This window comes from Dipodomys merriami, unplaced genomic scaffold, assembly GCF_024711535.1.
Source record: "Dipodomys merriami isolate MVZ:Mamm:240054 unplaced genomic scaffold, mDipMer1.0.p SCAF_3, whole genome shotgun sequence".
Taxonomy (NCBI): Eukaryota; Metazoa; Chordata; class Mammalia; order Rodentia; family Heteromyidae; genus Dipodomys; species Dipodomys merriami.
This window is the reverse complement of record NW_027204492.1, coordinates 3,656,314-3,679,298: the sequence shown is the minus strand read 5'-3', so window position 1 is coordinate 3,679,298 and position 22,985 is coordinate 3,656,314. Positions and strand designations below refer to the sequence as shown.

The 22,985-nt window shown below is 39.2% G+C and overlaps 1 protein-coding gene across 3 annotated transcripts in view; it reads left to right on the top strand.

Moving 5' to 3' along the window:
- Mtm1 (myotubularin 1) overlaps window positions 1-22,729 on the top strand; it is a 90,926-nt gene extending 68,197 nt beyond the window's left edge. For 2 of the 3 annotated variants that reach the window (XM_070039593.1, XM_070039595.1), the window contains 6 exons: window positions 4,307-4,492; window positions 6,122-6,328; window positions 7,822-7,914; window positions 8,500-8,613; window positions 11,401-11,577; window positions 20,546-22,728. In XM_070039593.1, coding sequence (XP_069895694.1) covers window positions 4,307-4,492; window positions 6,122-6,328; window positions 7,822-7,914; window positions 8,500-8,613; window positions 11,401-11,577; window positions 20,546-20,713 — 945 coding nt within the window. In that variant the 3' untranslated portion in view covers window positions 20,714-22,728. Of the gene's footprint in view, window positions 1-4,306; window positions 4,493-6,121; window positions 6,329-7,821; window positions 7,915-8,499; window positions 8,614-11,400; window positions 11,578-20,545 lie in introns of all 3 variants that reach the window. The other variant, XM_070039594.1, reaches the window with a different exon arrangement.
- Window positions 22,730-22,985: the final 256 nt, after the last annotated feature.

The following is a 22,985-nucleotide window of genomic DNA, read 5'->3' as shown; positions in this document are numbered from 1 at the left end:
ACCACATAAGCAAAAAGAAAAAAGCCGGAAGTGGCGCTGTGGCTCAAGTGGTAGAGTGCTAGCCTTGAGCTGAAGAGCTGAGGGACAGCACTCAGTCCAGAGTTCAAGCCCCAGGACTGGACCCCCCCCCAAAAGAAAAAAGAGCTTAGGGACAGTGCCCAAGACCTGAGTTCAAGCCCCATGACTGACCAAAAAAAAAACTTTGTACAACTACTTAAAGATAACTTTTTTAAAAAGTCTCATAGACTTTTCTTCCCAGGGGGGCTTTCAACCAGTATCTTTACCTCTCAGCCTCCTCAGTAGCTAGGATCATAGACATGAGTCACCGGCATCAGAATCTAATTAGTTTTTGACAGTCTTGCTGTGTTGTTCAGGCTGGTCAATGTCAAATTTTTGGGTAAAGCAATCTTCTTACCTCAGCCTGTTGAATGGCTATGAACACCATCATGTGAGTTTAAGTCAATATTTAGGGAACTAGTGTTCTTAAATCCAAGGAGATTTAATGAAAGTTACATTAGAATCAATACCCAGGAGGCTCAGGAAGGAGGGTTAGCAATTTGAGGCAAGATCAACCTGAGCTATATAGTGAGACCGTGTTTCAAAATAAGAAAAAAGAAATCAAATTAAAGTAACTTTTAGGTAAATAGGCACATGGAGAACTGTATTAAACTTGATTTTTTAAAATTTTATACAGAGTCTTGGCAAATATGACAGCCTTTTCAGTGATCATTTGGCTTTTCCTGATCACTGTCATTTTATGGAATAGGAAAGCATCCTTAAGAAATTGTGGGATGTTACAATTCTTAAATCTTACATAGGTAACCTTATCCAAATACTCCCTTGGCACACCCATGTGTACTCCTAAATATATATTCCTATATATATATACAGCAGTTTAAGAAATGAGTAGACCAATGAGTGGGAATTTCCCAATCATAAGCATGTATATGAAAGTGTCTATTGGTGTTTTCAGAAAACCCTGTCTCGATTATTTTTTTTTAACCTTCTTAGGCACCGTATGTGGAACACATATAAGGTTGATGAGGGTCATCACTGCATCATGAGTAACGAGATGGCGACATTCTCAGAAGCTGCTGCAAAGTGGAAGGCTGTTTGTCTCTGCACAAACTGGTCCTAAACTGATAGGTGTTTTACCTATGTATGTGTGTGTCAGTCCTGGGGCTTAAACTCAGGGGCTGAGTGATGTCCCTGAGCTGTTTTGCTCAAAGTTCATAGTCTCCCACTCGTGCCACAGCTCCACTTCTGATTTTTTGGTGGTTAATCAGAGATAAGAGTTAGAATTTCCTATCCAGCCAGGCTTTGAACCATGATCTTCAGATCTCAGGCTTCTGAGTAGCTAGGATTATAAGCATGAGCCACTGGCATCAGGTTTATATGACCTTTTAACACTTGGAAAATGAGCCTCTGTTTCCAGCCCTCAGAAAGAAAACAAAGGTAACTTTTTGAGAAGAAAAAGGCTAAAACTTGAAGGACTCTGGGTTATTCTTTGAAAAACCACTTTAAGGTTTCCCCTTCTTGCCCAGCAGTATCTCTCCACTAGTTAGTTGTCTATATCCATAGCAACAGGTTGTATGGCTTTTTCACCATTTTACTAGGGAATTTGGCTTGTTTCTTTTTGTTGAGGAAAGGAAACCTGAAAAGAAGACTTTGAAAGAGGTCAGACATAAAGAATTTGAAATTGGGGAACTGAGCCTGTGCTTGACTAATTGATTTTTCTCCTCTCTGACTTCCATTTTCTTTGGCCCTAATTGTTTCTCCCATGTGAATAGTTAGAAATGTACAGCCCCATGGGGCTGGGAAGGTAGCTCAGTGGTAGAGCACTTGCCTTGCATGCATGAGGCCCTGGGTTCAATTCCCCAGAACCACATAAGCAAAAAAAAAAAAAAAAAAAAAAAAAAAAAGAAAGGTACAGCCCCAGATGTGACCAGCATCATCACATCATTGTACATTAAATAAAGCAAACCCAGGGTTGGGTAAGATCTAGTACCAAAATGCTCCTATTTTGCTGGCAATGCATGGTGATGAGTTTAAATAGAATTCTTTTTTGCTTTTATCTTTTGTATATATTAGTCTTAATTATTTGTGTTTTTTTTTGAAATTCTAATGTCCAGTATCTCTTTTGAAAATCACCATAATTACTTCAAAGCTACACGTGCAGAGAAGCAGGCTATCTGTCTGGGAATAGGTGGGTGACATGTGTTACTGCATTATAGATTATAGATCTAGTATAACGTAGACTGCCCCCTACGTCCCACACTCTGTGCCTGCAGCTTACAAAAATGGCTGCCAACCTGACAGGAGCACCTCTGGCCTTCTTCCACTAGTTGTGATCGCCAGGAAGAGGGAAAGGGTTCTGCTTGTCTGCTTATTTATTACCTTGTAGCTGTTTATAAAACAGCTAAAGAGCCGGATATTGTATCTCATCCCTAAAATCCTAGCTACTCAAAAGGCTATGATCTGAGGATCCTAATTCAAAGTCAGCCTGAGCAGTAAAGTCTATGAGATTTAGCTCCAATTTACCAGCACAAAGCCAGAAGTGGAGGTGTGGCTCCAGGGGTAGAAATCTAGCCAGCCTTAAGAAAATAATGCTAAGGGTTATCTCCGAGGCTCTGAGTTTAAGCCCTAGTATCATGACACGCACACCACACATACATACACACACACACACCACACACACACACACACACACTAAAAAAAAACAGTGAAAATAGATGTTTGCCGTCTACTTACTAATGATGCTGTTTAGAACACACTCTAAAGAATTATTTGTACCTGAACTGTGTTCTTGCCTTGTCTGTAGGGATCAGGATTATGGCCTGCCACCTAGGTCTCCAGGTTTGAAGTTCAAGTAGCAGCCTTACTTCTGCCATAGGAAACTTCTAGGACTAACCCTAGACAAAACTCTAGGTTGCTTTAGGCCCTTCCAACCCTGGCTACAAGTATATATTCCTTCCATTGTTATAAAGAAAAAGAAAAATAAGCCAATTTTAGTGATGGAACATGTGTTTGATTGGTTCCATTTTCCTCTGTGGTTCTAGGCAGGTATTTCCCACTCATCTTTCTTCGTTTTTCTTAAAGGGGAAGAAGTTACCTGTCTAGTGACATTCCAAAACATTTAACCAGAGTGCAGCCAGGTTCCTCAACAAGACTATTGTGTCTCTCTTTGTCCATATGGAAAATGGACACTTTTCACCATATTGAGAAGGTGAATCAAGATCTGCCCTAGCAAGTTAATGCTTGTACATGCTACTGGCCATGAAGAGTAGTGGTAAAGCAATTCTCCATCCTTAAGACTACAAAAAATACACACACACACACACACACACACACACACACACACACACACACACACACATCTCACAGTAGGAGGCAGCCATCTTGCCTAGTATTCTTTACCTACCTGCCACCTGTGGCATTCTATCCTTGGTATTGGCCTAACAGAAAGGTCATCGTGATATAGTGGAATAGGTTTGGGGTTTGAATTCAGATTAGACTTAAATCCCACTCATGACTTTTGTGACTTTGAGGATGTGTTAAATATTAGTATGTTGGATACTATCTCTGATAGTAATACCTGCCTTGCAGCATCACTTAAATATAAAATTTTATCAAGCAAAAATCATTCCTGAGACATCATAGGAGTCATTAAATGGGGGCTGCTGTTAGCTACTGTAATAGTGTGGCTCCTTTAATCCTGTGAGATCTACAGAGAGAACCCTGTTTCACAGGAAAGGATGATGGGGCTTAGAGAGGTTAAGTGCCTTGCCCAAATCACATGGCAGAGAGGCTAAAACAGAGGTATTGGCTTTGAGCTTTCTGACTCCAAAGCCTATTGTCTTCCTGTAATGCTTCATGTCCTAGGCAGTGCTGCTAGAGAGCTTGGGTGCCTGCTACTGCCTCAATTTGGCTACCTCTCCACTCCCTGAAGAGTACTGTAATAGCTGTAAAATTGGTAGAGGACCTTTCAGAACCTGCTTTTTTTTGCCTTTCCAGATCCAGAAGAAGAGCTAGTAATTATAGAGTATTTTGAAAAGGACTTTTATCTCATGAATTCAGAGTCCTATCCCAGGAAATTGCCAATCTTCTCTCTTTTTTTTCTAGCTCAAAGTAGGACTCATATTGTTGAGGCTTCATGTTGAATATGAAGCCAAATCATGTCAATTATTTATTTAAATGGAAAGGATTTGGATTGAGATTTGGAGGACAAATATCTTTTCAGATATTTTGGTAAGTGAATGATGAAACAGAAAGCCAACTGACTGTTTGTAATCTCGTTGTTTCTTAGGCAACAGGAGGAGGCTATGAAAGTGATGACGCATATCATAATGCCGAACTTTCTTTCTTAGACATTCATAATATTCATGTCATGCGGGAGTCTTTAAAAAAAGTGAAAGACATTGTTTATCCCAATGTAGAAGAATCTCATTGGTTGTCCAGTTTGGAGTCCACTCACTGGTTAGAGCATATCAAGGCAAGTATATATATATTTTTTTTAATACTTGATTTTACATAAGAAAGTACTTACTCATCCTTAAATGTTTAAAAATTGAACACTAAAAAGGAAACTAGTTATAATACAAAGTTCTACCTTTGATAGTGTTCTGTTTCTTTAAAAACTAATGATTTCACAGCCAGGCACTGTTGGCTCACATCTGTAATTCTAGCTACTCAGGAGGTTGAGATCTGAGGATTGCAGTTGACAGCCAGACAAGAAAGTTCATGACGCTGTTATTTCCAATTAAGTACCTAAAAGCCAAAAGTTCAAGTGTTAGAGCACCAGCCTTGAACAAAAAAGATAAGGGACAGTGCCTAGGCCTTGAGTCCAAGCTCCAAGACTAACGTGTGCATGCGCGTGCATGCACACCCCCCACCCCCCACCCCCCACCACAAGATTCTAGTTGTGTGCTGGTGGCTCATGCCTGTAGTCCTAGCTACTCAGAAGGCTGATATCTGAGGATCATGACTTGAAGCTATCTCAGGCAGGGAAGTCTGTGAGACTCTTTTATCTCCAGTAAACTACCAAAAGGCCGGAAGTAGAGCTGTAGTTCAAGAGGTAGAATGCTAGCTTTGAGCAAAAGATGCTCAAGGACAGTGCCTGGGCATGAGTGTAAGTCCCAGGACTGGCAAAAAAATATTTCATAACATCATTCCAACTTAATTTTAGAATTTATGGAGGTGTCTCTTTTGTTCTTGTCATCAGTAAATATTTTCAGTCAGGTTTATTTTGGAATAGCTAATTTATCTTCTAACCAGTACTGGATATTATCCCCAGTGGACATAGACAGAGAAATTGTTTTTTGAAACAAATCTGAAACGGATTTTAAAGAATTTTCTTTGTCCTCTCTCTTTTCTAGAGAATATATATTAATTACTTTAGGAAACACGGTCGAGTTTTGTTTTCAGATATAGAGTACAGACAAAGCGATATTGGCAAGTTGGGTTAACTCCTACTCTAGAGAGACTGTCTGAAAGCCCATCTTGTTCAATGGCTCAGGTGTCTGAGGAAATTAGGAAGCAAGGGCATCTGAATGAGTTGACACATAGAAGTTAGGACTTAGGGAGTATGGATGGTGTTGTGAAAAGCTCCCCATCAGATTTTGTAGTTTTGTTCCATAATGAGGGAGATACAAAACAGATTGAAAAAAAATACAGGCACTGTTCTCAAACAAGATCAGGAAAAACAAATTGTCCAGATGGGCACGTGTAGCAACATCTACCTTGGATCTTCTCGGATGTCAGTCAAGTTATCGCCACTGAGGCAGCAGAGCAGAGATGTGGATAGTCTTGATTTGGGACCTCCAGATGGGATGGGACACTCCCTCTATAAGCTGTAGGGGAGAATTCTTTTCTTGCTTCTTATAGCTTCTTGTGGCCACTAGCATCCCTTGGCTTGTGGCTGTATCACTTTAACCTCTGCCTCTTTGGTCATACTGTCCTCTCTATCTTATTGAATCCTCTTTCTGTCTCCTGTCTACTTTCCCTTTCCTATTCTAAATGTTAGTTGACATTTTAAAGCAAGACTTTGTCTAGAGCTCAAGGCTATATTTTCAAATTGAAGCAATAGCTTAGTGCTCTGTGTGAATTCACTTTTCTTTGCTAGCTCGTTCTGACAGGAGCCATTCAAGTTGCAGACAAAGTATCTTCAGGGAAGAGCTCTGTGCTCGTGCACTGCAGTGATGGATGGGACAGGACCTCTCAACTCACATCCCTCGCCATGCTGATGTTGGACAGCTTCTACAGAACTATTGAGGGGTTCGAAATACTGGTACAAAAAGAATGGATAAGTTTTGGACATAAATTTGCATCTGTAAGTAAATAATAAAGCTAGAATTTATTAAGACCATTAGGCATTAAAAATGGTAAAGCAACTATTTAGTACTAAGATAAAAATCTGAGGAGTGTAAGCTACTTTGCAAATCTGCAAAACAAAAAACCTTTTGAGTTCTGTTTGTCCATCTGTATGTTTCCTGTTTCCCATGACAGTAATATAGAGAATCTGCAGAGAAGTGTAGAAATTCACAAAAGAAGGAAGATAGGTTGGTGACTTCCTCTGAAATAATACAGCTATTCGAAACAAATATATCTTGTAGAAATGCCAGGCTTTTTAAAAATTACTATTCTCTGGTGTACATTTTCAAATAAAATCAGGACAGGGCTGGGAATATGGCTCAGTGGTAGAGTGCCTGCCTAGCAAGCATGAAGCCCTGGATTCAATTCCTCAATACCATATAAACAGAAAAAGCCAGAAATGGTGCTGTGGCTCAAGTGGTAGAACACTAGCTTTGAGCACAGAGAGGTTCAGGGACAGAGCCCAGGCCCCGAGTTCAAGCACTAGGACTGGCAAAAAAAAAAAAAAAAAAAAGACAATCTGCTAAAAATCCGTTGTCTCAAGTCTTGTTCTATATACATCTTGAATACAGTATGTGTGTGCGTGTGTGTTTGTGCATGTGTACATGCGCTGGTAATGGGGCTTAAATTCAGGACTTGGGCATTGTCTCTTAGCTTTTTCACTCAAATCTGTTACTCTGCCACTTGTGATACACCTCCACTTCTAGCCTTGTCTCATTAATTGGAGAAAAGAGTCTCATAGATTTACCTGCCCGGGCGGCTTCAAACTGTAGTCCTCCGATCTCAGCCTCCTGATAAGCTATGATTGCAGGTGTGAGCCACCTGCGCCCCAGCTTTAAATTCACATTTTAAAGTAGCTTCCTGGTGATTCTCACAAAGAGAATCCATAGATCACACTCTCAGAAACATTGCAATGCCCCTTTTAGCCTTCATCCAAATAAATAACGCATAAATAACATTTTCAGGTACAAAAATTGTTTGCTAAATGTCTGTGACAATTTTTGTTCTATTTTGTCTTCAGAAAAAAACTGTTAATTCTAATAATCATACTTTTGGGCATGATTGTAAGCCTCTACACTTTGAGACCAGTGTCTTCACAGCAGAAAAGGACTATTTGTGACATATCAGAACATACTGTGTAGGATATTTCAGGGAATCTGATCTGTACCTGTCTAGGAACTTGTACAGAAACAATTGTGTGAAATATTTTTACCAATTGTATAGAATGGCGATGTTTTGCCAGATTTTGTTGGTATTTTACAGACGTTTATATATTTGATTTCTATTACTATGGAAACCATTTATTCATACTTTCATAGGAACATGTACTGTTAACTGTTTGAGGAACTTAGATTGCAGAGTTGTATAGTGATATTTTGTAGGTTATATAGTTTCTTGTGTTTTTTTTTAACCCATGAATTGAAATTAATCATCTTGATTGATTCATTGCAGAGAATAGGTCATGGTGATAAAAACCATGCTGACGCTGACCGATCTCCCATTTTTCTCCAGTTTATTGACTGTGTATGGCAGATGTTGAAACAGGTAAGAAATATGTAAGATGAAAGTACACTAAAAAAAAACATATATACTATCTTTAAGTTGCCCCCAAAGTAATTCAGGACAGAGATGAAACAAAACTGGCTATAAATAATTGTTGCAACCAAGTGATGGGTACATAGGGATTCACTGTTTAAAATTACTATTCATGACTAGAATTTGCCCCAATTTTCTCCACTAGTGGGAGATCAATGGACCTGACAATTTCAAGTTGTCTTTGACATGTATTATGTATTCTACACTGGCATTTGTATGCAGGCAAGTCTGCTAACCCTTAGTACCCTAAATAATTAAGATATCCCACCCTGTATACCCAGTATAGCCTAGAATATGAGCCTCTTGATCACGTTTTCCTCTTTACTCCTTTGGCTTGACACTTACATAAATGGTTTAGTCCTATGTAAAGTGCAACAAAGGAGTATTAGGGTATGCAACTGTAACTGTAATCTGCTGGCCTGACCAGAGTACTAAAATGTGTCAGTGTTTAGTCACTGCTACCATGCATCTTTTCAGTTCTGCAACAGATTTGTTTCCATTTTTATTCTTTGCTTGCTTATTTGTTTGGTCTAGTTCCCTACGGCTTTTGAATTCAACGAACGATTTTTGGTTACAATTTTGGATCATCTGTATAGTTGCCGATTTGGTACTTTCTTATTCAATTGTGAGTCTGCTCGAGAAAGACAGGTGAGTCAAAATGCTAATGTTTCTGTTTCTGTAAGAGGAATTTGCTCTTAGGGGAGGAGCACTATGCTACAATACCTCTGTGTATCAGATCATATAAAATAATATTTATCAAAATGTAAAAAGAGGAATATGATAGTTCATTAACCACTGACTTTAACCTTCAGTACTGGAAATGACTGTGCCCCTTCCCTTCTATAAATTTCTAGATCTAGAACACATGTGATGGCAAACATTTTGGTGTAGAAATATTCAACCTGCATTTGCAAAGGAACAGAAATCAAGAAAGCTTTGGATTTTTTTTGATACTATTAGGAGTTACAAGTCAATAGAGTGATGCATTTAGAATGGTAAAGGGAAATGCCTCCGCCTAGCTTTCTGAAACTGCTGAAGCATCAACTAAATACAAAGGGTGTTCAAGGATGGTCCTAGAATGATTTACCTCCCACCTCTGGAAGTGTCCCCATTCCCTGTCTCTGTGTGGACTTCAAGGAAATAAAGAATTCAGCATAGTTTTTGAAGCAAGCGTTGCAACACAGAGCAAGGAAATAAAGAGATCCTAGCTGGGTGCTGGGCACCAGGCACTAGGGCAAACATTGCAGGGTAGAGACCTCTGTAGGTAAAAGTGGGGCACATGAGATGCATGAGTGTTCTGAGAGACATTTGTCACATTGAGTTTGCAGTTGACTTAGCAAGTACCAGAAAAGTAAACAAACTAAACAGACAGTTGTGAAATCAAGGGAAAAGAAAAAAAGAATGTGTGCAGGAAATAACAGCTTAGGTGATAGTAGCATTTGCTTGGTCATGGGAATCTTATGTGATGAGTACTGAGCTAATCAGAACTATGCTATATATTGCATATATGTGGGAGCCAAAATGCAAACACGCTGTGAGTGGCTCATACCTGTAATCCTAGCTACTCTGAAGATTGAAATCTGAGGATCATAGTTCAAAGCCAGCCCCAGGACACACACACACACACACACACACACACACACACACACACACACACACACACACACACACACACACACACACACACACACACACACACACACACACACACACACACACACACACACACACACACACACACACACACACACACACACACACACACACACACACACTGTGTGCCAGTAGATAATGCCTACAATTAGATATCTCAGTTGTACTTATCATAATTCAGAGAGATGGAGAAAAGTACCAAATAAGTCAATGAAAAATAGCCAAGATGTGGAATCTGCTTAAATGCCTATGATTCTGCCTTTTAAGAAAGGACATCCTGCCATCTGGAGCAACATGGATGGGCGTGGAGGATATTACATTAAGTTACATAAGCATGCAGTTACATTTCATCTTACTTATGAGTAGATCTAAATAGAAGTCTAACCTATAATAACCGAAAGTGCAGGGGCTAGGGAGGGAGAAAAAAAGAAACCATAATGGTCAAAAATTACAAACCTTCAGTGATAAGTGAGTACGTAATAGAGACTTAATGAATCACATTGCAACTGGAGTTAATGTATTATGTGCTTGACATTTATGAAAAGGTAGATCTCAAATGTTGTCATTGCACAGAAAAAGGCAACTGTGAGGTAGCATGTTAGTTTGGTCTTATTGATTGTTTCCCAGTATATACATATTTGTAAAAAAGCACTGTGTTAGCCTAACATGGTAAGCACCATCTATAGCCCCATCTATTCAGGACACTGAGGAAGAACAATCACTTGAGTCCAGGAGTTTGAGGCCAGCCTGGGTAGTGTAGTAAGACCCTGTCTCAAAAAATAAGTAATTCAAATGAAATTTATAAAAATTAAAAATCAACTATTAAAATCATGTTTTATACCTTACACAGATACAATTATCAACCATGCCTTAATAAAGTTGAACAAAATCAAGCACCTTGTTTCTGGGAAAAGATGAGCCTGCTTTTTTCATAAGTGTCAAACAATCTGATTTTTAAAGCCATGGGTATGTGTGTAAAATAAAATAACATGCAAATAAATATAATACAGTACAGATTTGGGCACCAGAAAAAGTACAAATGAAGTTTTATGTGGATTCAAAGGATGACAAAATGAACCTGTCATTATTCACATTAGTAAAGTAGCATTTCTTTTCAGCTTCACCTTATGACTGTTTCTTTATTGGTTTCCTTCCTACAGAGAGTTTCAAATTCCACCTTTGAACATTTGATTCTTGTGTTTCATATTTCCTAGCTTTAGTTTGTCTCTCCTTCTTGGTGAAAGCATGGATACCAGTTAAAAACTGGGGACTTGGGTATCGACAGTTATCTAAACATTTGCAAATATCTGGATGTTGATATCATGTACATTAAACATCTGGATGATTGATTAAAATAACTGGATGCACAAATGCCTGTTATCAAGTATATGCAGTTTAAGATTTCATTTATGGTAACAAATGTAACAATTTTAAAAAGTCAGTGGGATCCTGTGATAATTTTCACTGGATTGAAAAGTACCCATCTGTTCATAAATGTTTTGCCTAGCTAGGAATAGTCTTCTCAGGTCAGTCAATTACATTTAATGGTCAACATCCTGTGCCCCTGTCTTCCAGCAGAAATAGTGGCTCTCAAGCTAGGCCATTATCTATGCAAATAGCAGTAAGTGGCTATGAGCACTCACTGGCCCATGATGTTTTTAACTATTATGAGGGATAATGTAAACGTGTCATTGCAGTTGATACTGAACTGTTTGCCACAGGCTTCAGGGGGCAGGAGGGCTGTGTTTACTTATGCTTTCTACATTTTTTTTTAATCTCCAGAAAGTTATGGAAAGAACGGTTTCTTTATGGTCGTTGACCAACAGCAATAAAGAAAAATTCAAAAACCCTTTCTATACAAAAGAAATCAATCGAGTTTTATATCCAGTTGCAAGTATGCGCCACCTGGAACTCTGGGTGAATTACTACATCAGATGGAACCCCAGGATCAAGCAACAGGTAAGTTTAGTGGCAATGTTAAAAGCCCAGGCATATTGACAGGATATGTTTCTGGACTTACATGATGGCATTTGTTATGAGGAAAACATAAGACAACATAAGCTTAATTTAAAATTGTTTTAAATTGCTAAACCACATATTTTATGTTAGATTTCTCTGCCAATGTGAAAGCTGTAATTATTTTCTTACTATAATGTAAGCTGATTGAAAGCTCTAGAAAGTTCCTATGTTTTCATAACCAGAGGTTTCAAGTGGTTAAACTACTTGACATGGTTATACACCATGTATGCATCTAAGAAAGTCCTTTACACTGACTAGACCTAGGTGATCCTGCCAAGGTCAGAAAATACTTCATCCCAAGTCAGAATTAAAAACCTGTCTGAAGCTGGATACTGGTTGCTCACATCGATATTCCTAGATGCTCAAGTTGCTCTGATCTGAGGATAAAGTTTGAAGTTAGCCAGGGGCAGGAAAATCCATGAGACTCTTATCCCCAACTAACCCCACAAAGCTGGATAGTGGCTCCTCCCTAAAATTGTAGCTGCTTGAGAGACTGAGATCTGAGGATCCCAGTTTGAAGCCAGCCATGGCAGGAAAATCTGAGACACTATTATCTCTGTTTAACCACCAAAATAGCTATAAGTAGAGCTGTGGTTTCAAGTGGTAGAATGCCAGCCTTGAGTGAAAAAGCTAAGAGACAAGGACCTGGCCCTGAGTTCAAGTTCCACTAATGGCACAGAAAAGAAAACAAAACCCAGCCTCTTTATAAGAGCTCAGAAGTACCTCCATGTATTAATTTATTCTAACTCTTACAAATACTCAGTATCCATTTTTCTGTACTTTCTGTGCTCTGGCTTTCAGACTGCCTATTCCCTCATGCTCTGGCTGAGCACCAGCCTGGGCTATCCCTTCTCATTGAGGAAATGCCCATTTCTGGCTGGCATCTTCATTTCAAGATCTCTGCTCCTCCAGTGAAAAAAAGGCTTTGGCTATCCAGCAATGGTTAAAATACGTATTGTTTGGAAAGTGACAGGTTCCAGGAGTTGAGGACAGTTACTTGTTTAGTGCAGGATTTGGGAAGCACATTGAGGGGATTTACATAGCAGTAGTTCTGGTGTTTAGAAGTCATGTTCCTTTCCCAATTTCACATTCATTTGTAAATGGGCCTTATGTTGGTTCCATTAGGTAGACTTTTCCTGTATTTATTTGTCTTAACAATTGGGAGTTAAAAAGTGCTGACTATTTCTGTACCAGATTATATAGTCTTCTCACTTATTTGTACTTGGAGCAGTGCTAAAAACTGCAAGAATTTCTGCAGGAATTTCTGAATAAGTATGTGACAAGTTAACCTTGGTTTTAGTGGTTTGTGACAAGTCAAGTTTGAAGACACTTTATTAGAAACACTTACTCAAATATATTCATCTTCCTTATTTTCCTAGCATTTACAAAATGGCAATAGGGCCAAATAGGAGCTCTCTTACTCTGGTAGAAGGTTTGTACTTTCAGCTGGTAATTGCTCTATATTATGATCTTTTGGCATTTCCTGGAGGAGAACCTCCTCTATATGTAGATTTTCTCAACATGGTATTCCAACATACATCCTGACGTTCCTGGGGACATCATATTTTCATCCACCAAGTAGTGAGTGTTTTTATATGTCAGGCACTAGGGGAATTCAGAGATCAGGAAGAGGTGGTCTCTGCCCACAAGGAGCCCCTGGGATAGCGGGGGCAGCCAAGCACGTAAGCCGATGATTATAATATACAGGGATGAATCCACATAATAGAGGTATGAATTAAGTACTTGAGATTTTCCTAAAGATCTGCTTAAGTAGAACATTATTTCATATAGAAACAGATTAAAATCAAATTACATAGGACTTTTAAAATTATATAATGTACACCTCAAATCTTTTAACCGCTTTCAAATTAAATTAAATTGTTATGTACTTCTGTGAGTTTGAAGGCACATAAACTTTCCTGGACTTCCACAGTATTCACAGAATAGTGAGATACGACCAGTGTTGAAAGATACAAAAGAACTTACAGCCATAATGACCTCTTAACCTTGAGGAAGGCTGTTTTAGTAATTTTTTTGTCAATTGTAGGGCTTGAACTCTGGGCCCGGGCGCTGTCCCTCAGCTCTTCAGCTCATGGCGAGCACTCTACCACTCTACCACTAAAAGATAAGAATAAGGACAGCTATTGTTAAGTCATTTCTAGTAGAAAAGTTAAAAAGGCAAATAAATATGAAAAATCATTTGGGTTGTAAAATATTTGTGCAGCCGGCTCTTGCCTGCACTGTAGACCAGGCGTAGGTGGCGCACGCTAGCTGTCATAGCCCATTTCCCATGTGAGAAATTGAGGTAGAATATTGAAAGTCACTTGACTTTCAATTTCCTTCTTTTGTTAGGCTCTATCTTCAAAACACACACAAAAGTCCCAGCACTTCTCACCAGACTCCTGACCACCCTGGTGTGGGCCGTGTGGTAGCATTCACCTTGTTGTTTAGGCTACATTGCTTTCTTTGATTCTTTCTTATCATGGAAATGAAAGCAGTCCGTTAAAGCAGACATCACCTGTCCAGGTAGTCTGAACTGCTTTTAGTCCTTGCCATGGTGCCTTCCATCTCACTCCTTACCTGTTTCACTTCCTGGCCTCCATAACTCTCTTAGACACTATTTCAGCCACACTGGCCTCTGTTCTTCTTCAGACACTCAATTACCCACTTGGCTCTCTCTCCTCCTCCCCGGAAGCCTTTCCAGCAAAGTGCAGCTCACTCTGCATACTCATTTTAGAGTGTAACAAGCTCCCCACTAGTGTTCCTCTCTCTTACCCCCCTTCACTTTTACCTGGTATTGAGCACCTTCTAACTCACAGGATTTTTGAATTTGTTGTTTGTCTCCCCCTACTGGAAGATAAATACCATGAAAATGGGCTTTTTTGTTCACTGATCCTGAGCTCCTAGAGCAACATATATTAAGGAGCAGCACTTACTGAGTATTAGGTCCTGCGTCTAGCAGATGCATTCCAAGACCACAGTCTTTTTCGGGAAAATCTCCCATTGTTAAACAACAGTGATTATAAGAACAACAGGACTAGGGAGAGACCTTCATATTCAAAGCACTAACAAAGGGTACAATCTCAATAGAAACACAAGACAGTTGAGTATCTGACCTTAGCTCATTTACTCCTTGGCAGTCTGTACTGGTATGAATGACTCTTCTTCCCCCTAAAAGTATATATTATTATAGAAGCTATGAATGTGACCATATTTGGGAAATAGATATTTGCTATTATGATTAAGTTTAGGCTCCTAAAATGAGTAAACCCTACATCTAGTAAGTGCTCCCATAAAACAAAAGAGGGACAGATGTGAGACACAGTCACACAGAAGGGAGAAGGCCATATAAAGACAAAGACAGAGAATCTGAGCATAGTGGTACATTATGATCACAGTTCTCATAACACAGAGGCAAGAAGACCCCCAAGTTCTATGCCAGTCTTGTTTGCCTATCAAGTTCTTGGTTAGTCTCTCTTACATGGTGAGACCCTGTCTCAGGAAAGAAAGAAAAAAGATAGAGGCAGAGACTGGAATGACGAGCCTACAAACCAAAGGAAAACCTAGAGCTACCCGAAGCAAGATTGGGGCCAGGAAAGACTCTTCTCTACAGCATCCACTGTGCATGACCCATTGTACAGTGCTACTAATAGAGGCTTCTCCTCAGCACAGTGACCTGAATCCAGCCTTCTTCATCTGTACATCTGTTTCAAAGCTTTCTTCTCTGTGCACACAGATCTGGCAGATACTTTAACACAGGGGAATGGAGGACAGATGTGGAAGTCAGTACACACACATACTTCAGTGGACTTGTGGTTCTTTCATTATTATCTTCATAAGTTGTTTAAACTTTCTAGTAAGCTTGCCCCTGCTTACTTGGATTATATTAACTTTCTAGGGACCTGTTCAATTCTCTATCTTGACCTGAGTAGTGATTGCTTAAGTGTATGTTTATGTCACGATTTGTGGAGCTGAATGTTTTCAGATGTGGGTACTGTGTTTGGTTTACATCTCAGTAGAAAAGTTTAGGAACTGAACATGCTAGCTTGTGCCTTATACTAATGTCAGTGTTATTTCCCCACCAAACAACTACACTGAAATGCACTGCATTGATTTACAACACTGTCACACCACTGCTCTAAGGACTAGGCTGGGTTTTTGCCCATCTTATAGAGAGGTTTTCAGAGGCACTCAGAAAGGTAAGTTGTATGATCGGTAAGGGGAAAACAGAATTGACACCCACATGAAGAGTACCAGAGCCTAGGAAGATTCCTTGAAGAACTGTTTGAGATGTATATGAGTAGATGTGTTTGAGGATGGATACTTGGCATAGCATTCCCTGTTCTATGGAGGGGCCCTGGACATTGCTGCTTATCTATCCTTTGTATGAAAATGCATGAATGGACTGGTTTTTTCCTTTACTGGAAATCAGTAAGGATTGGATTTTTAAAAAAGCACAACTTTGGAGCTGGGCGCTGGCAGCTCATACTTCTAAACTTAGCTACTCAGGCAGCCAAGATGCAAGGATGACAGTTTAAAGCCAACCCTGACAGAAAGGTCTTAAGAGATTCTTATGTCTAATTAACGTCCTAACAAGCCAGAAGTGGAGCTGTGGCTCAAGTTGTAGAACACCAGCCTTGAGTGAAAAAACTAAGGGAGAATGCTCAGGCCTTGAGTTCTAGTCCAGTACTGTCAGGGGAAAAAAGCACAATATTGAGTCAAAATTGTCAATTGTTAAATTACAAAATAGTCCCATTGATATGAACTTTAGCAAAAAAGTCATGGGTAGTGTACTTTGCTTCTGTATACTTACTTCCATGACAAGTATCAAAAATCTCTAAAGGCCAACATCAGAAAAGTATCCTTCAGAGCAAAAGAGGGCAGTGAGCCTCTGGACCAGATGCACAGGAGTCCTGAGCTGGTCCAGGTTGATAGATGTTTGCAAGATGCCAATGTGCACTTTGGTTATTGCTTGGTAGTGAATAGTGAATAGGACTCCAGGTACTTTTTGATGTCCAGTATGTAAGGAAGGTGTGTGCGTATGCTATCCCCTGATAAAAGGTCATCTTCAGAAGGCACTGGCTTCAGCACATGTGTGGCAGGTGATGTAGCTGCTGTAAAACATAAAGCATAGATCAGAGAGGATCCAACATGGTGACTGGCTGGTAAGGAAACACCATGCTCTGCCATCTAAATGGAGTTTGGCTTCCAACACGCAGTTTCCCTAAGAGACTGACAAAAACAAAAAGGCAAATATCCAGAGAAATTAAAGAACTGAAAAAAGAAAAATCCCTCAAAACTTGCACAAAGGTGGAAAAACGTGAAGATCCTTCCCCCATCCATCCGTAGCTCTGCGCCACCAAGTTGGGAAAGCTGCCCAGCCCACAGCTGCCTGCAACCTGAGAGCCACAAGCAGACTGTAGAACCCAAAGACAGAAAATTCCCACAGCACAGGACCAGGACAGTGTAGATAGCCACAGAGACGAGAGACAAGGTACCTTGAGACCCAGACCTGGAGCTCCCAATGCCACAGTACTGAGCCCACAATCATCGCAAAGGAGCCCCGTGCTGACCAGTGATCTACAGCACACAGATACTGCGATCTGCCACAGCACCGCTGGACAGCCCCTTACCAGTTCCAGGATCAGTGAGTACCCCACGGGGGACACACACACACACATACACACCACACACACACACACACACGCACACACACACACACACACACGCACACACACACACACACACACACACACGGGAATGGTGCACAGGCTCCAGCAGCCTGCTAGTGAGCCCCACCTGTAATTGCGAGAGGGCTCTAGCAGCCCCACCAGTGTGCCCCGGGCAGATTGAGCAGCCTCTGCCTTCAGTCCCTGGCTCAGTGGAGCTGGGAATTGTGCCGAAACTCCAGCAGCTGGAGAAGTGTCCCCAACCCGCTGGGAACTGACAAGCAAGTGTACCCCAACCCGGATCCTAAGCTGCCTAGGCCACCAGTACCACGAAACACGCGCGTGCTCCAGCAGCAACCCAGGAAAGAACTCCAGTGAGAGCAAGGAAGAAATAGAAGACAAAAGTTTAAATAAGTATTGGCAGAATTGACTAAAGTAATAAAAAGACAGTTGCAACAGCAATTTCAAGAGTACAAAAAGGAAGTATCAAAGGAATTCCAAGACCAAAAAAAAAAAGATGCAGTCAAGAATAGACACCGTACATACCTCCTTAAATGAAATGAACACTTTGAGAATCCATATAGAAAGCATGGATAGATCAATTTCTGCAACGCAAACCACAATGGAAAACATACATAACAGAATGATTGAGATGGAAAATAGGCTATCAGGAGCTAAAACAGATGAGCTGGAGAAGAAAATCATAGATAAGGAAAAAACACTCAGAAATTACCGAAGGGAAGTCTAAGAACTGGCGGACAATGCCAACAAATCTAATCTTCGTATAATTGGGATTGATGAAAAAAAAGAATACCACAATAGAGGGATGCAACACTTACTCAATAAAATTATTGCAGAAAATTTCCCCAATCTCAAAAGACAAAACCCTCATCCACATAACAAACATACAGAACACCTAGAAAAAGGAACCTAGAAGAAACACTTCTCTACACATTATAGTAAAGACAATGGACCTGAATTGCAAAGAGATTTTTTTTTTTTGCTGTTATCAGTCGTGGAGCTTGAACTCTGGGCCTGGACACTGTGTCTCAGCTCTTCAGCTCAAGGATAGCACTCTATCACTTGAGCCACAGTGCCACTTCTGGCTTTTTCTGCTTATGTGGTGCTGAGAAATTGAACCCAGGGCCTCATGCATGCCAGTCAAGCACTCTGCCACCAATCCACCTTCCCAGCCCCTAAAACAATTTTTTTTTTGGGGTTCAGTTGTGGGGCCTGAACTCTGGGCGTAGGCGCTGTCCCTCAGCTCTTCAGCTAAAGGCTAGCGCTCTACCATTTGAGCCACAGCGCCACTTCCAGCTTTTTGCTTTTTGCTTATGGGGTGCTGAGGAATCGAACCCAGGGCCTCATGCATGCAAGGCAAGCACTCTACCACTGAGCCACCTTCCCAGCCCCTAAAATTTTTAATAATAAAGAAAAATTAAAGAAATTTATGAACAATAAGCCAGCACTACAAAAAATGCTAAATGGAGGAAAATAGCCCGAAGAAAATAATCAAGACTGTCAGGCACTGGTGGTTCACACCTGTAATCCTAGCTACTCAAGAGGCTGAGATCTGAAGATCACAGTTCAAAGCCAGCCTGGGCAGGAAAGTCCATGAGACTCTTATCTCCAATTAACCACCAGAAAACCAGAAGTGGTGCTGTAGCTCAAATGGTAGAGCTCTCACCTTGAGCTGAAGAGCACAGGAACAGCGCCCAAGCCCAGAGTTCAAGCCACGACCAAAAAAAAAAAAAAAAAGAAGGAAGATGAGGGAATCAGACAGAAACCTAATGGAAAGTTTGCTTTATTAATATGAAATAGCCTTCTTTGTTTTTTCTAATTATAATTTGAAATACGTTTTATCTGATAGTAGTATTACTACCCCAGCCTATTTATGAGGGCCATTTTCTTGGGAGACTTTGTTCCAGGCTCTCACTTGAATAGTTAATATTTGAAAGCCTTAAGGCCATAGTTAATGAAAGACAAGGAAAGACAGAAGAATTGTTGTAGATTAGCTAAACTAAGTGGACAGGATAACTAAGCAGGCTAGATTAGATTTTGTGATAGAAATAGAGTATTAGTGAAAAATTGCTGGTGAGTAATAAAGCCAATGAACTAAAGCAGTTTAGTTTAAAGCATTAACTCTCGTGGTAATTTTACTAAGCTTCTGTGGGTTTTCAGCCTTAGGAGATGCTGATAAATGACAAGTAGCTCTTTGAGAAATTTTTGTAATTATTCTATAAATCTAAAATTATCTCAAAATACAAAGTCAAGGAACTGTGTTTCCCCAAAGTTCCTTAAGTAGACTATAGGAAACTTTAGTGGTTTGAGAGGGCACAAACATGTCATAAATTTGAAATGTATGTGATATTGAAATTAGTTATGATCCTTATAGAAATCCTTTCTCTCTCTTACTGTACATTCTTCAAAGCACACCTATGCCTCAAACTTGGAACCATTCAGTTAGTGGTCAGTGGCTTTTGTGTCTTGGCAGATACTTATTTAGTATCTGAGGACAATTTATCACACCATCTACCTTTAGGTTGTTGATGTTTTGCTGCTTGAATTTATTGACTTTGCATTTTTGTTGCTATCTTTGTGTTATAGCATCAATTCTTTTCACAACCATGCATCAATAGCTTCAGAGATTTGTAGGGGTCTAAAATTTGAGACAGAAATGTTAATGAATTAATTAGCTCAGAATTGATAACACATATGTAAACTGAGAAGAGTCATCCATTAAAAGGAAAAATTGCAAGAAGTATGTACTATTGACAAGTTGAATTTTAATAATTTGTTGCATTAGTATGTTGTCTGAGATGAAACTGTAAAGAAACTGAAACATTCCACAGAATGTTTCAGGACAGACTTAGTAAACTAAGAGTATGTATTAAAAAAAAAAAACGAACCTACTACTACCACAGATTTTGTGTCCAGAAACCTACACTTAGTTGTGTAAATTTGGAAAATAAATTAAATTTTAAAAGCCTTCATTTGTTCACTAATAAAGTGGGAGTAATTAAATACTGAAGTCACAGCAGTAGTGAAGATTAAAATAATACAACAAATACAAAAGTCTCAATAAGCATCTTACAAGAAGAAATATTGCTATTGCTTTCGTTGTTGTTGCCCCTGGATTATTGTGACATATTGGAAAAATTACCTGTAACATTGTGCGTGAATAAAAAAATATTTTAAAAAACAGACTTTATTGTAACTCACATCTGTGCTCTCTCCAGCAGCCAAATCCAGTGGAGCAGCGTTACATGGAACTCCTGGCCTTGCGCGATGATTACATAAAGCGGCTTGAGGACCTGCAGCTGGCCAACTCTGCCAAGCTTTCTGCTGCCTCAAGTTCCCCTCCCAATTCTTCCCAAATGATGTCCCACTTGCAGACACAGTTTTGAGGGGACCCGTGGCATTGCATTTGCACTCTGATTCGGAAAATAGTTGGCTTTCTGTCCAAACTAGATTGAAATATTTGCCTCCATGTAGAAGTTAACTAACATTATCTTACACTCTTGAATATGTGCCTTCTAGAATACATATTACAAGAAAACCAGTGTCCACATGGCAATCTGATGAAAGGAGCCAAAAGGAGGCTCTGCTAAATCCTGACACCTTTCAAAAGCACTTTATGAAAGATAATTTTTAAATGGAATGTACCTCTATAGAAACGCTACGTGTACAGTCTGTATTTTGTGGCTTGAGACATTTTTAGTTGGAGGAGAAGTAGAGTAGGGAGATGATTCTTCTTCAGACTGCCTGTACCGGTTACTTTGCATTCTTTCAAATGAGTCCAAATGGGAAAGATGGGAATTACTGCCAAAAATCACACTGAACTCAGATTCTTCAGCATTATCCAAAAGCAAGGTGTTTAAATAATTGCCAGTGCTTACACCATCATGCATGGTGACTGAAGGAGAAATTGCTGGGTAGGCAAGTTTTTCATTATTTTGAAATAGAAAAGATTTTCCCATAATTTTCAAGAAAAACATATTTTTCTATGATGGATCCCAGTTCAATATGGTTTGGTATTTTTCTTAACTGTCAATTCTACTTTCTAAATTCTTTCAGGAGCTTGTGGAAAATTCAGAGCCATTTTTTTTCAGGCTACAGCGAGCCCCATATGGAGCACTGGTTAAAGGTGTCAGGTGCCTTCCTGCTGCTCTAGCCAAGGCAGCTTATTTGCCCAAATGGAGGGTCTTGGGTGAGTAGCCCTTGCTCTAGAGTATCATTCTTGGAAATAAATGCCCCACGTGTACATTTGTTGAGCGTATTCTTGAATATATTGTGTTTATGGATCTCAGTTTCAATAGTGTTAAAAACTGGTTCTACACATTTTTACTTGAAGTACTGGCAGTTTGCTTTTTCAGGTTTTTTTTCTTTTGTTTTGTAGTATGAAATGAAATTTTCAATGCACAGTTCTATTTGATATCTAAACTAATACATTTAAAAAGTAAGTATATTTGTAAAAGCTAAAGCTAGCAGAGTTGAAACAATTAATGTGTTTTACAATGATTTGTAAAGGACTATTTATAGCTAATATGGTTTTGTTTTCCAAGAATTAAGAGAAATTAAATATATCTTTGTAAGTTATTTTATGTCATAGCTCAATTGATCTATCAAATAAGACATCTCAAATATAGTAGTATAAAGTATGAATTTTGTAAGTTAAGAAATTTTATTAGACATTCTCTTGCTTTTTGTAAACTCTTGTAAATATTTCATAAATTAACAAAGTGTCACTCCATAAAAAAAAGCTAATACTAATAGCTTAAAAGATTTTTGTGAAATTTCATGAAAACATTTTCATGGCAATAATGACTAAAGACCTGCTGTAATAAATACATTAACTAAAACCTAACACTATTTTCAGAGCTAGAATTGTGTTGTGTTTCATTTGTACATACTGCCCGCCCATCTTATTTTCTTTTCCTGGGTCAACTTCACATGCTCTGTCTTGATAGAAACCTTGTTTTCATTTTGACTTAGAGATGGCTATCTGAATTTCTGCCATTGAAAGCTCTGATATCTTTGTTTTAGGAATAGAGATCTTCATTACAAAGCACTCTGATGCCAGCTAATATAGTGTGTACACACCAAAGCCAAGAGCAAACAACAATTTCACACCTTGTCAGGATCCCTTAAGTTTATTTGGTACATGTAGTATGTGACCACTTCAAATGACTAAAGGAAGTCCCTGCCAATGAAAACTTGTGCATTTTATAGAGCTTTAATCAGCCTCTACAGTAGTAAACATACATAGAATGGAGACATGTAGACTACTAATGTATTTGAGATTTTTACTCAAATAGTGTATTTTAGGTATTTTGTGGAAAAAAATAATATAAGATGGAGGATACATTAATTTGCTTGACTACAGTAACCATCTCATTATGTTTATACCAAAAACACCATATTGCATATCTTAGGCATATATATAATATATATATATATATATATATATACACACACACACACACATATATATATATATATATATATAGAGAGAGAGAGAGAGAGAGAGAGAGAGAGAGAGAGAGAGAACAACATTATTACAGGTTCTATAATGAGAAAAAAGGGGTAGATGAGTGAAGAGGAAAAGCAGGGGAAAGTGCAGACAAAAATCCAGTGTATATCCTGCAAAATTAAGACTAAGACTAAGGGGGGATAGGA